This window comes from Astatotilapia calliptera, chromosome 23 (genome assembly GCF_900246225.1).
Source record: "Astatotilapia calliptera chromosome 23, fAstCal1.2, whole genome shotgun sequence".
NCBI lineage: Eukaryota > Metazoa > Chordata > Actinopteri > Cichliformes > Cichlidae > Astatotilapia > Astatotilapia calliptera.
This window is the reverse complement of record NC_039323.1, coordinates 43,166,404-43,181,358: the sequence shown is the minus strand read 5'-3', so window position 1 is coordinate 43,181,358 and position 14,955 is coordinate 43,166,404. Positions and strand designations below refer to the sequence as shown.

Genomic DNA, 14,955 nt, shown 5'->3' with positions numbered 1-14,955 from the left:
ACGCATTTGTACTTTTACTTGTTTCGTGAGCTATATTTAAGAAGACTAAAATTATTCACATAAATAAATGTTTTGTCATACTGAATTTAAATGTGCAGATGATGTGAATATGAATTGGTTGGCTACCTTTGTGGCTTACTTCCAACTATTGTATAAATAGAAAATAAAATATAAAAAGATGTATCAGAATAAATATTTTGTGCACTCTCCTCGAGTTGCAATGTTAACTACTATTTGTTTTATTTCATCAAACCAAGTTATTCAGCAAATTTAAGGAAGTAATTATTTTCCCATTTTCTAAAAGGTAAAAATAAATAAATAACATAACTTGGTACTAAACCTTTTTTGGAAATTATACCAATATATATATTAAAGTTTTGGAGAACAACTTTTGGAAATTAGTATCACTAGGAACTTTCACTCCTCCTCGTTTTACACCGAGGCACTAAGCTGGTACACCAGTCGCCTCAGAACTACTATAACTACTTCCGGTAGTTATTACCAAAGTAAAATATGTTCAAGCTTCTTATACGCTCTCTAAGTCAGTTAAAATGTTAACACCGTCGATGGCAGCTGCGATGACAGGGGGGAAGTTAAGTACGCGGCGTGTTTCCCATTAAGGAAATACCAAAACCTTGTTTGAGGCAACATGTTCAAAGGAGAGAAAACACTTTTGAAGGCAAAACAGAACGATTTCCGGTGTTAGCTTGGACGACTTGACCTACATTGCACGCTCTCTAATGGAAATATCAACACGAGGGAGTTCGTGTAAGAAGTGGACTTAAAGTTGGTTCGGCGGTATTAAAATGGTTGGGAAGATAAAATATGTTCGGCAGAAGCTTCACCACGAGGCCGTAAAGGTCGATGGGCCGATCGGCTTCGCGCAGCACGGCTCACTGGTGTCTTCTACTGTACGGAAGGATCCTGGTGAACTACTCACAGCAAATCTAAGACTGGGGAGCAAGCCTCACAGACAGGTGTGTGTTTAAAACCATGGACATAACGAACAGTCCAAATCCGTCACTGCCACTTTCTTGGGACGGACGTGACAATATCAACCTTTACCTGACTGAAACTCTTCATATAAGCCATTCCTCTGCAGATGATCTGTTAGCTGTTTGACTCTTTCAAGGATTTTTGATATGAAAGGAAGGTTGGAGATTGGCCTATAATTAGCTGAGACTGCTGGGTCTAGAGATGCTTTTTGAGTAAAGGTTTAACTACAGCCAGCTTGAAGGCCTGTGGTACATAGCTGATTATTAGAGATAGGTTGATCATATTTAAGATTGAAGCATTAATTAATGGCAGGACTTCTTTGAGCAGTTTTGTAGGAATGGGTCTAAAAGACACGTTGATGGTTTGGAGGAAGTAATTACTGAATTACTGAGTAACTAATTACCAGCTCGAGACCATTACACTTAGAGACAGACAGAATCACACATTAGGCTCCATTCTAGCACAAATGTGGTGGATAGAAGTCTTTGAGTTATAGATGCACTTTCAAACCCTTGCAGGCGCCTGCGTTGGCATCCTTCCCCTCCAGTGTTTTTGCTGGCACCAAGATCTCTCCTGAAGCTCTGGTACAGACACTCAAGTTTGATGAAGCTCCAGATGTGCCCACACCTGTCACGAAAGGTAAGAGACGTTTGTCCATGTCAGTGTGATGGCTTATTTGATTATTGTATTATGACCCACAGAGGTCAGTGAAGCAAATTAAGGTATCAACTGTAAAGACGGTATAAGTGTGGCTCAGGTCTAAAGCTGCACTGAAGCACACAAAGCTCTGTGTCCTTTGCTTCTGTGCCTGAGTCTTAACCTACATGTAAATAATTCAGAAAATGTATTCCTAATCGGGTAAACTGCTACAGTTAAATGAAAACGATTCATTATTTATTTATATCAGTGACATTTGTAAGGTGTCTGATAGGGCTGGGCGATATGGCCTAAAATTCATATTGCGATATAATTTGAAGCATGTGCGGTAACGATATATATCACGTAGGGGTGCAACGATACACAAAATTCACGGTTCGGTTCGATACTTTGGTGTCACGGTTCGATATTTTTTCGATACAAAAAAAATGTTCATGCCTTTTTAATTTGTCATTTATTAAAATTATAAATATATATTTTAACTCAAAAGTACAGTTTTTAAATTTAACCCTAACCCTTGTGCGTGTTTTTTATTTTGACAGCGAATGCGCACCTGCGGACCACTTATGTGCAGCCCTGGTTATTTAGCTCGTCATATTGCAGCCACAGAAATTATTTTGTCCATGAAACCATAAAGCTGCACTTTCTTTTTGCCTTATAGTCTGATTTGTCATAACTTCTCCATTTTGTGGTAAGCTTTTCTTTGGCTGTCACTTCTTCACCCTGACCTGTCTTATTTGGCTCAGCAGAACTAAAATGCTTTTACAGACGCACTCACATAAGCTCAGCGATTCTCTGCGCGATCAACCTCTCACATGTTTAAGCTGCGGGAGATTTCACTTGTCATGTTTGCATAGTGAGCTAACGATTAATAAGACGATGTCAGAGGAATTGGTGCACAAATTATCATCACTCACAGATCAGTGCTGTCGCTCTCTATACACAGTTCGCGCGATTGCAAAGTGAAACCAAAAAAACAAGCGCAAATTCAAACGCGATTTCAATATGTCACATATTGACAGTGGCTCACCGATGCCAATGACATAATTACCCAGCTACATTTCTGAAAGAATGCAAAAGCATTGATATATATTTTCCTTCCTACAATAGCCGGACGGGCAGGGCAGAGAGATTTTGGTAGCCCGACTGAAAAAATCGCTAGCCCCAGGACGTCGGGCTAGCGATATTGCGAGCCCTGTATCTGATTGAGGAATCACTCATCTTTGGAAAAGAGAGTTTATTACAGAGAAATGTCTCTTTCCAAAATAAAAGCTATACTATCCGTTTCTTCTGGGCTATAATCTCAGCAGCATGAGGAGAATCATGTGCTAACAGCTGTCTAAATGACTCGGCTAAAGTTAGTAGCATGCTTGTTGTTTTTGTCTTTGCACTAGGATGATGTCAGCGTAAATGTGCAGTCATATTCGTTGTGTTCCCACTAGTGCTTTCAGGTTAATCTCGTTGAAATGACCTTAACGCCACAACACGGCAAATCTCCGTTAACGAGCTACCGCCGATCGCTCCGTGCATGGGGCTAGACGGCCAACACGTTAATGAGCTAACTGCGCTAACACACTAGCTCCCACCCATGTAATTGAGCATTACACGGCACATCCAACATACTGTTTTACTTTAGTCCATGACTCGCTTACCTTCAGGGTCATACGTCACATGAAAACCAAAATAATTCCAAACGCCAGATCTGAGAGTGGGGGGGGTCCATGTTGCAAGGAGAGCTTAACTTCTGTCTTGCTAGCTTGCCCTGCGCTCTTCCTTCTGACTATGCTGTCTGTGTTGAGCGCTCAGTGGATCTGCGCTGGACAGTGCAGCCTAGGCGGAGTAGTCGAACGCAGATTCACTGAGCGCTCAACACAGACAGCATCGTCAGAAGGAAAGTTGATAAAATAAATTACAAATGTTGTATTGTTCGATACATATGCGTACCGAACCGAAAGCACTGTATCGAACGGTTCAATATCGATACGAATATCGTTGCACCCCTAATATCACGACATACTCTTTTCTTCTGTATAACGTATTTTTCACACTATAAGGCACACTTTGGTAAGTCGCACTGCTTGATGGATCGTCAGAGCATTACGGCTGCCGTAGTGAGGAGCTTCGCGAAGTAATCTGGGTCCAAAACTCCGTCTACTTCAGGTCCCAAAGTCAAACGAACACTGAGAGTTAAAAACTCTCTAAATTCTTTCATCTTTAATTAAATCATCAGCGTTGCTGCTTTACCAGGTCTAATAATTAAGTTTAACATCCATGAAAACAGAATTTATGACATTTAACGGAGTTAGAAGTTAACAGGAAGTTAGCTCGCTAGTTTCCACCTAAACATTTCATACCATGTTCTGACTGAGATTTTTTTAATTCAAACGTACAGCTCTGCTGCCACTTCCAACATAAATGAAGACAGAAAAATAAACAGCAGTGATGTTTGTAGCGTTACTGAAGTTTGGCTAGCTGGTATATAATGTTGTGCTACGTGATTGCTAGTGACACAGCCATGTTAGCATAACATTAGCACAGTGAAGCTGGAGGATGAACACCAACTTTTTCCACTCGATAAAAGTTAACGTGAGGGATTCTGGTGGTCAGGGACAAATGCAGTCGCATAGCAGGATGCTGTACACGGGTCAAACTTCAGTCAGGAGAACAACTGAGATCATTCATCCACAATACGAGGTTAGTCATTAATATACTGCAACAACATGGGAACAGAGCAGCTGCAGAGAATTCAACATTAATGAATCAATGTTACGGAAGTGGAGGAAGCGCAGTTTTTGGCTTCCCCCATATTTCAAAAGTGCTTCATCTCTTTGCCGTGACCGTCGGCCGCCATCATTTGCAGATGATAATGGTTTTAGCCGCTGCCATGCTTTGACCAAAACAGGCGCAGCTTGATGACATCATCAACATGCGCTATCGCGATAGAGCGGTATAGTCAAAATCTCTATCGTTGGCCAAATTTATATCGTTTCTATCGCCCACCCCTTGTGTCTGACTTATTAAAATGAGTGTTATTAAAATGCTGATGAGAGAAATATTTTGTGTTTGGGACCTAACAGAGCTGCTCGATATGGTTACTTAAGAAATGTACAAAATTTTAAAAAATGGTGTGACAGGAACAAACTATGCTTGAATCTCTGTAAACTGTTGATGTGATTTAGAAATAAAATGAAATTCAGTCAAGTTGTTGAGCTGACTGAGTGTCTCTCTTGCTCAGCTGTGAAGCCAGTTGCAGTTAATCTTAGGTTTATGTGCTCAGGCCCCGGAGTGTAAATGCTGGTTTTCACTCAGTGTTTTGATTTTATTTCAGCATTTGAGAACAACAGAGAAAAAGCAACAACAGGTAAGAAGACTTCAGAATCTCTGTAATTTGAGAATAGAGCAGTTTCAAGTTTGAACTGTACAGAGGCAGAAAAACAGCATAATTGTGTGTGTCTTTTAGGACTGCCACGATTAGTCGACTAGTCACGATTATGTCGACTATTAAAATCGTCGACGACTGATTTAATAGTCGACGCATCGTTTGAAGCTTTGTAAGATCACAAAGGACGCAGGAATAAGTAGCAGGATTTAAGAGTGTAATAACGGACTGAAACAGAAGATGGCAGCACTGCATGTACAAGGATGCCAGCTGCCGTTAAACCCCGAAGAAGAAGAAGCTGTGTCCCAGAATTCATAGCGCAGCCCAGCGCAGTTGTCAACAATGGCAGCAGCTAGTTAGTTTTAACTTTACTCTTATTATTCTTTCTGGGTCACAAAATAAACGTTTAACATATTTTCAGGCGAGAATGTAGCTGTGTAAACCTCAAATATCTGCTCAGTTTATCAGGACACCACATATTTTCAAAAGCGCTCCGACGTTTTCGGAGACGTCTGTTACCCACTAGCTCGATAGCTAGCCGGGGGCTAGGCTCACTAGAGCCGTGAGAACACCGGACTCCCGGCAAATCTTTTTCAAACCCACCGCCGTCTTTCGCTACTCAGGTTAAACATATATATAAGTCACTTAGATAACTTAACAATGTTATTGTTTGGCTTTTTTCAGTGTTTTATTTGTTCCTGAGTAAATCGGTTTGGCTGAGATTAAAGTTTTTGCACAGCTAAAACTGTCAAGCAGACAGCTGATCATCAGAAGTGTGAGATGCTCCAGAATATACTCCGGTGTCCTGTTATATTTTAGATAGCAAGGAGTTTATTAAACTTCACCGAAACAATCTGCAAATTTCATTAAAATTTAATAAACTACCATCTTGTCTTTATTTTTAGTTAGCACAGACCTTAAACACTTAAAGCTGTAAGCTAATGATAGTTATATAAGAGCAGATGCTGCTGGTGCAATAAGCTGTACGCTGTACGTCCAATGGATGATGATCTGATTAGTCGACTAATCGCAAAAATAATCGGTGACTAGTCGACTATCAAAATAATTGTTTGTGGCAGCCCTAGTGTCTTTAATGAGCCTGTTTTGGTTCTTCCGTGTATATGAAGGCCTCCATGAAACTGTTGAAATGCTCGTCACTACTTAGAGTCGTCTAAAGCAGCTGCAAAGCTGTGATGTGCTGAACCAGTCTTCTCTCTCCCTGCTGTGGTGTTGTTTTCTCATTTGCCTTCAGCTGTTCGATATCACTTACTCTGCAGTGTGTGCGGTGTGGTGGATGTACGACGGTTAGGTGGAGAACTCGTCTTCTGCCCACCTCAATCACAGAGATCCATTTCATCTGACAGTGGAAAAATGAGGCTCCCAGTGGGAACAGTGGTGGTAAAGCATGCCCCCTGCCTAACAAACACACTGGAAACCCCCACCTACTTGTGAAAGATTGGATTTCTCCACCTGTGCTCACAGTTGTAGCCAGTGGCAGATGCTTATCTTTGCCTGTTCTGTTGAAACACTTGTGTTGTTTGGTGCTGTGCTGGTAGATAAAGGCCTGCTAGGATGTCTGCACTGTTCACAGTGTGGAGATAACATGCCTGTCTGAACAACACTGGCTGACATACAGTGGGGTAAATAATTATTGGATGAGCAGCAGGTTTGCACACATCTCAGGGGGGATTTTGGCCCACTCCACTTGACAAACAACTCCATGCTTCAGCTCCCTCCACAGATGTCCTGGAGCATTGACGTTTGGAGACTGGGGAGCCTTTAATGGGCCTCTTCCTTAGCCTGTCTGTTGTTGCCTTGGTTGGTATTTTGTCTCTCCATTACATTTAAACATGATAAAAATGATAGACAGCTCATTCTTTGTAAGTGAGCAAACGTACAAGATGTTGAGTTAGGCATGTCTCCCCATCGCTAGCTTAAACAAGTCCTTGGCAGTTCCTGTTATATAAAATATATAAAAAAATTCCCCACTTGCCCCTGTGGGCGGTCAATCCTTCAAGCTCGGGTCCTCTACCAGAGGCCTGGGAGCTTGAGGGTCCTGCGCAGTATCTTAGCTGTTCCCAGGACTGCGCTCTTCTGGACAGAGATCTCCGATGTTGTTCCCGGGATCTGCTGGAGCCACTCGCCTAGCTTGGGAGTCACCGCACCTAGTGCTCCGATTACCACGGGGACCACCTTTACCTTCACCCTCCACATCCTGTCAAGGTCAAGGTCAAGGTCAAGGTCAAATTTATTTATATAGCACATTTCCAACAGCCGATGCTGCACAAAGTGCTTAACAATAACAATAAAATTAAAAACTACAGTGTAATACAATAATAACAATAGAAACAATAAAATAGAAGAATTGAAACAATACTAACTAATTCAAATAAATCCAAAATGCTTGGGTCATAATGTGTTAAAAGCCAGAGCGTAAAAGTGTGTCTTTAGTAAAGATTTAAATTGCTCAAGAGTTTGAGCAGATCTAATATTAAAGGGGAGACTATTCCAAAGTCTGGGACCTGCCACAGAGAAGGATCTATCACCACGAGATTTGAGGTTAGTCCGTGGAATGGACAACAATAGTTTTGAACTAGATCTCGTGGGTTTTCCTGGAGCATAGGCAGAGAGGAGCTCTGACAAGTAGGGGGGGCTCGGGCGTTGAGTGACTTAAAAACAAAAAGTAAGAGTTTAAATTGGATCCTGTAGGGGACAGGGAGCCAGTGTAAAGAGGCTAAAATTGGGGTTATATGCTCTCTCCGTTTGGTACCGGTTAGCAGGCGAGCAGCAGCATTTTGAACCATCTGAAGGCGATGGATGGTGGCATGATCTAGGCCATAATACAATGAATTGCAGTAGTCCAATCTGCAATCTGTCGAGCTCTTCTCTGAGCCCTTGGTATTTCTCCAGCTTCTCGTGTTCCTTCTTCCTGATATTGCTGTCATTCGGAACCGCTACATCGATCACTACGGCCGTCTTCTTCTGTTTGTCTACCACCACTATGTCCGGTTGGTTAGCCACCACCATTTTGTCCGTCTGTATCTGGAAGTCCCACAGGATCTTAGCTCGGTCATTCTCCACCACCCTTGGGGGCATCTCCCATTTTGACCTCGGGACTTCCAGGTTATACTCGGCACAGATGTTCCTGTACACTATGACGGCCACTTGGTTATGGCGTTCCATGTATGCCTTGCCTGCTAGCATCTTGCACCCTGCTGTTATGTGCTGGATTGTCTCTGGGGCATCTTTACACAGCCTGCACCTGGGGTCTTGCCTGGTGTGATAGACCCCAGCCTCTATGGATCTTGTACTCAGAGCTTGTTCTTGTGCTGCCATGATTAGTGCCTCTGTGCTGTCTTTCAGTCCAGCTTTGTCCAGCCACTGGTAGGATTTCTGGATATCAGCCACCTCCTCTATCTGCCGGTGGTACATACATGCAGGGGCCTGTCCTTCCATGATGGTTCCTCGTCTTTTTTAATTTGCTTCGTATTTCGCCGCATGTCTTCACAGAACAAATGTGGACTCACTCAGCCTTAATGTTAAACAAGAGGGAGTTGTTATGGAATTTAAAACACCAACATATAGTCAGTAGATTTTATTTAAAAGTGTTTATATTGACAGAATACTGCATCTCTAATGTAATTAACCCCAATATGAGCAGTAGTGCACCGTATACCAGAACACACTGACTGGGTAAAGCTGCCTGTGTGGGCGCTTCATGGGTCAGTGTTGACCTAGCTTTTACTTTAGTGCTGGGCACTGCTATGATTTTAAAAAAGGGACGTAGAGCAAAGAACAGCATGTTTGAAGCTGCTGCTAAAGCATGGATCAATAAGCTTCAATATATTTCTGATGCTGTTGCAGCTACAGGGACAGGACTGCTCAGAGCCTCTACAGCCTTTTGTCTTCACTCTTTCATTTCCAAAAGGAAAGAACTGTGTTTCTACGTTGGGTTAACCCTGCATGGGTTTTGGTCCTGACACATGCACGGAGTGTCAGCGCTGGTTTATGCAGCACGAAGCTTTGTTTTCTGTTCACGAAGGAAGGTTTGCAGCCATGATGAGTCACATAAAGCTGCCTCTCATAGGCCCCTCCCACTGTGCTGTTATATCGACTGATATTCCTGTTTGTGTGTGTTTGTGTTTCTACAGGCACAGAAATCAAGAAAATGCAGTCAAAGAAAGAAAAGATGAAGGAGAGGAGGGAGCGGTGGCTCAGCAGTGAGTTCACATGGACACAACAATGTAACCTGCTCTTATTTAGTCTGGCAGCTGTGGTTCAGTCGTACAGCTCCATTTCTTACCAAAAATCTCAGGCCAACACGTATTTTCATCTGAGTGAACAGTCCAAACACACTCTGGAGTCTGCCACGTTGGGACCTGTGTTCATTCTTATTAATGTAATATTTTTGTCAGTGTCACTTCACTATTACACTGTTTTAATTACTGAGTTAGGGTTAGTTTGCAGGGAGGCTGAGGTGAAGGTACTGGTGTCTGATCGCTCTGTGCTCGAGCCCCACTGTGGTCCACAAACTCTTCAAAAACATCAGAAACAACAATGGCAGGTTTCGATCCGCCGTCCAGAGGGACCTGTGTACGGTCCAGGTGTCGCATCAGTGCTGCTAGAACTGAATTCAAAGCTCGTGAAAAAACAGTCGGACGCGTCGTTCTGTGGAGAAGGTGAACCCGTCACACTCCACTCACCGTGGACACGCGTGTTTGGAAACTGTGTGTTTGTGTGATCTTAGTTGTTTTCATGTAACACAGATTATTAAAGGTTTTAAAAACGACATCTTCTTCCAATTAGGAATCTTCTCTCCGTGATCATTTCAGCTAATTGGGATTAGCCTGTAACAGTAGCCCTGTGATGAGCCAATCAATTCGTCAGTAACACAACACGTCTCCTCTTCAGGCGTATAATTAGTTACTAATGGCTTCATGTCTCAGCCCTGCTGAAACCCTAAACCAGCTCCACAGTGGATCGTCCCAGTGTTACAGTCTGGGCTCCACTGGCCAAGGACATCCAGCTTTCACTTTAAATGTACAGCTTGAATGGACACGTTAGGGAAAGAAGATTCATTTCCAGGAATTGCTAAACTTAAAGTAATTCTGATGCTTGGGGAGTAAGAAGTATGGTAAATGGTCTGTATTTATGTAGCGCTTTACTCGTCCCTAAGGACCCCAAAGCGCTTTACATATCCAGTCATCCACCCATTCACGCACACATTCACACACTGGTGATGGCAAGCTACATCGTAGCCACAGCCACCCTGGGGCGCACTGACAGAGGCGAGGCTGCCGGACACTGGCGCCACCGGGCCCTCTGACCACCACCAGTAGGCAACGGGTGAAGTGTCTTGCCCAAGGACACAACGACCAAGACTGTCCAAGCCGGGGCTCGAACCGGCAACCTTCTGATTAAAAGGCAAACTCCCAACTCTTGAGCCACGATCGCCCCTGTAATATGCAGTACATACTTTAATGGTTTGTTTCCACATCACTGGGGCTCAGCTGTTTGACAGGAGAATGAATCCTGGTACTTGGTCGTCAGCTGTGGAGAGTTTAGTTGGCATGAAGGTTCCTTTGGGATCAATACCTCTTATTGTTTTGGTAGACACGCCGCTCATTTTCACTGTGATGCCAGAAAATAGTTTGAAAAGAATTAAGTGACAGTAAAATGGATAAAACCCTCCTGTTAAAGTACCACAGAGGCTTTCTTCATGTGCAACGGTCTGCATGTGTGATGTCACAGAGCTGCCATCACAGAGCGGCTGAGAACGCCGTCGCTCACAGGTTCGGCTTGTTGTTGTCAGCCGTCCCTCGTCTTTATTCTGTAGTCTGCAAACACTGTCTGCGTGTGTTACTCAATGTAACATCTCAGTTTAAATCAACTTTGACATGTTTAAGTTCACATGTGAGAGATAACGGTGTCATTGCACAGTCCTACGTGGTACAATAGCACAACGACACTGATAACTGTCCCACGACGGCACATCACAGTGACTTCAGTAATAAAATGAAGAAGAATAAGTGTATGTTATATAGAAACCTCACATCTTGTACTGACATTTCCTGTTACTATATGTCTCACTGTAATAATTTTGCTGCTGTTTCTCAGAGATCAGCTCCATTAAGCAGGCGAAAGAGCTCCAAGCAGCCGAGGTCCGGAGACAGGCCACTCCTGTAGTGGGAGACATGAGGCCGCTGGCTGACGCCTTACCGGATCTCTCTCAGCTCATCTCCCCAGCTTCCACAGCCCCCGTCGCTTGCCGCAAAAGCAGGAAAATCAAAGTGTAAGTGCCAAGGTGACCGCTGAGCAAGCCAGGCATCAAGTGTCAACATGACAGTTGTTGATTATCAAGTGCAGCGTCCCAAAGTGATCCCGTTTCTTTTGTCCTTGAAGACAGCAAATCAGGACTAATGGCATGTTTGTGGCTGATGAGGCTTCATCTACTGGCTGCTCTCACTTGTGTTCGCTGTCCGTTTCTTAATGACCAAATATTTTAGTAGAAATGAGCAGAGGTTGGAAAAAGGAGCTTACTTTGGGCTGATCAGGCCAAAATAAGACGTTTTATTTCAATAATAAAGAGATTTTCTAAGCTTAACTGTTTTCCGCAGGCGTGTCCATCAGTGCCTGCTATACTGACACAAAATGAATTATGGACCATCGCACGAGCACCACTGTTTTACTGCTGACACAGGCCTGCACTTACATCTTTTGCTGGACTCGGATGAGTCGTCAGTCCAGTCAGTTTTTTCCATTGTCACCATGGTTCACCACAGTCCTCAGAAACTTTGTCATCTTTGTACACTGATGTGCTGGTTTTCACATCTTTAGTCTCAATCACTTTCTTTGTATTTTAGAGAATTTGTACTTCACTTTGTTCTGTCGTGTTCATGATGAGTGACAAAAAAAACAAACCTTGAACTGTAAATTTGTTATTCAAGCAGCAGTAATCAGGCCTGGGTTCATCTAGGTCAAAGTTCAACTTTAACACTATTCAGTAATAACAACAACAATGATAAGAAGAAGAATATCAAAAGCAAACACTAAGTGATGCTTTCATTTGGATCAGTGTCAGATATCTCCTAAGTACAGTCAGCTGACTCATGACCACAGGTCTGTCTGAGAGAGGGAACCTTTAGTAATTAAATGAGCTTCAATGTCTGTCCTCGTCTGTCCCCATATGTGCCTGTCCTGTCCCCGACTGTCCCTGTCTGTCCCCCGCTGTCCCTGTCCTGTCTCTGTCTGTTTCCATCTGTCCCCGTCCGTCCCTGTCCTGTCCCCCGCTGTCCCTGTCCTGTCTCTGTCTGTCCCCATCTGTCCCTGTCCTGTCTCTGTCTGTCCCCATCTGTCCCTGTCCTGTCTCTGTCTGTTTCCATCTGTCCCTGTCCTGTCTCTGTCTGTTTCCATTTGTCCCCGACTGTCCCTGTCCTGTCCCCGACTGTCCCTGTCCTGTCCCTGACTGTCCCTGTCCTGTCCCTGGCTGTCCCTGTCCTGTCTCTGTCTGTTTCCATCTGTCCCTGTCCTGTCTCTGTCTGTCTCCATCTGTCCCCGTCCGTCCCTGTCTGTGCCCATCAGCTCCATTTCTTTTTCCTGGCCTACGTCAGATGTCTTGCAGAGTTTGGGTGGAGCTACCTGAAGGAGCAGCTTCTCCCACAGACTGTGATAAAAACATCTTTAGTTTGATTTACACTCTGTGGTCATGTGACCACCACACACTGATGTCAAAGCAACATTAAAGTAGTGACTGCCTGATAAATAAACCCCGCAGCGTTTCCCTGCTGTGTGGAAGACCAGTAGGAGACACCATTAGAAGAAACTGTCCACTGTTCTTGATGTGTTAAAGTGTCCCCATGTCTCTGTCCGATGTCCTCCCTTTAGCCCGGTGAAGAGACCAGAGCCCACAGATTTCAGTCAGATGAAACGCTCACAGAAACGCAGACTGCTGTAAGAGTTTTCTTTCTTTCTTACAGTGATTGAGAGCCAGACTACACTCCTGTGTGGAAATCCTCTGCCACTCTTCTTTATTGTTTTTACAGGGAGACTGAGACCAGCAGGTTCAGCAAAGCAGTAAGGACGCTCTCAGGTAAAACCAACCCTCTGGCTGATATCGGTGAGCTGCTGAGGAAGAAGATGAGACAGGAGGAAGAGCAAAGCTGCGTTTAGCAAGATCCCAAAGCTGGACTGTGGGAGGCTGAAGAGTATCCACACACGAACATTTCTAACTGTCAGCGAACAGCAACAACCCTGATACCTGTGAGTGACACAGCAGGGTTTCTCTGAAATAATAAATCACAACATTCAGACCCAACATGTTCTGTTTCATTTCTCCTACAAGGTCACAAACTTTAATCACTGTGTTCATTAAAAATAATAATAACATCCCAGGATGTGTACTTTCAGCTGCTTGCCTGTGAATAAGGCCGTGACCTGACAGTAGTGTTCAGACTGTCACCACATGCACATACCTCTAACATACAGAAATGTGGATGCTTCTGATAATTCCCCTTTCTCTCAGCCTGGTGTGTTCCCAGGAATGTGGCACATGTCTCCGTGCTGACTCTCCGCTGTAGATGCAAATGAAATAACAGTGTGAAACCCAAGTCTGACTTACAGGAAATGCAGAAATCAGAAGAGAGAAGACATAAGTAATGTCAAGGCAACGTGCTAGCTTTGATGTGTGATTTTAGCTTCTGCTCTTTTTTAGACTCTTCTTCATTAATTCTTAATAAATGAAATGAACGAATGAAGGTCTGGATTTGACTCCCAAGTATTTAATTTGCAATTAAAGACATTTATGTGAAGCCACAACATACGATCAAGGCTCTGAATGCACCGAAGGACAAACCAAACATTACAGGAGTGAATGACAGAAAGAAGAAGAGCACAGTGAACAGGAAACGGCCTGGGCAGTGATGCCAGGATTCTGTCTGTGGTTCAAAATGCAAACAAACTCCTACATGTCATTCTGTACACGGCTGTACTACAAACTGGGGTTAATGGTAAGTCAGAGCTTTGCTTTCTGCTTTTATTTAAACAGCTAAATCACATTAGTCGTTTATGCTTAACACTAAACCGGGTCTTAAACGGGTTATATTTAGAGTTTCAATCCAAAAGCACCACCTCATAATTCAATTACATTTACAGCATATGTTCAATGTGCTGCAGAACCTGTGCTGGGGATAAGCGTAGGGATCATGTTGAGAGCCGTCTGACCTCATGTGACCCATATGAAGGCTCTCACAGTATGGATCAGTTAGAGAGACAATGCTACTGTATGAAAGCCATCCAGTTAATAAATGTATTCCTTTGTTTCCAGAGTCATCGAATCGCACCCCACCCCCCACCCGAAGCCCTTTTATAATTAGAGGCAAGAAAAACCTAATCAATACAAAGTCCGGTGCTGCCATTAGAACTCATTAATAATGGATCTATGGGACGAGCGCAGTGTTGAATTAAAGTAACCAGAGCTCATTGTTAGCAGCCTCCAAATGAAGTGAATATATGAAGCACGGCGCTTCCCAGGCTTGTATCTGTGAATCCACTGTTCTCAGATCTCACAGCCTTAAACTGCAAGCACAAATATTTCATGACCAACAGACACAAACGCAGCTATGAAAGAACACAATCGCAATTCAAGTGTGGCAGTGAATGAACTGTGACAACAACAATAATAATAGTGCCTGAAAGGCTACAGATGCTGGGTTCACTAGGACAAAGCAAAGTGATCCAATGCGTTAGGAGAATTTAGTGGAGGCTGGGTCTGTAGCCCATGTGCTAATGACTTATTTTAAAGTTACAGTCAGATTCAGGCACCAAACCTAGTTCAGTTTAGGAAAAGATTTAAGTTTCAGTATAAATACTTTCAGAATATGAAATATCCAGGTGTTCTTACTTCAAGGTTAGAACTCCTGAAGGTA

General features: G+C 43.4%; 1 protein-coding gene across 1 annotated transcript; it reads left to right on the top strand.

Moving 5' to 3' along the window:
• The first annotated feature begins 464 nt into the window (after positions 1-464).
• On the top strand, positions 465-13,346 carry slx9 (SLX9 ribosome biogenesis factor). The gene is made up of 7 exons (XM_026158247.1): positions 465-977; positions 1,515-1,635; positions 4,982-5,014; positions 9,184-9,252; positions 11,150-11,324; positions 12,917-12,982; positions 13,075-13,346. Exons 1-7 carry the CDS (start codon positions 807-809, stop codon positions 13,199-13,201), a joined length of 762 nt encoding a protein of 253 aa, XP_026014032.1. The 5' UTR covers positions 465-806; the 3' UTR covers positions 13,202-13,346.
• Positions 13,347-14,955: the final 1,609 nt, after the last annotated feature.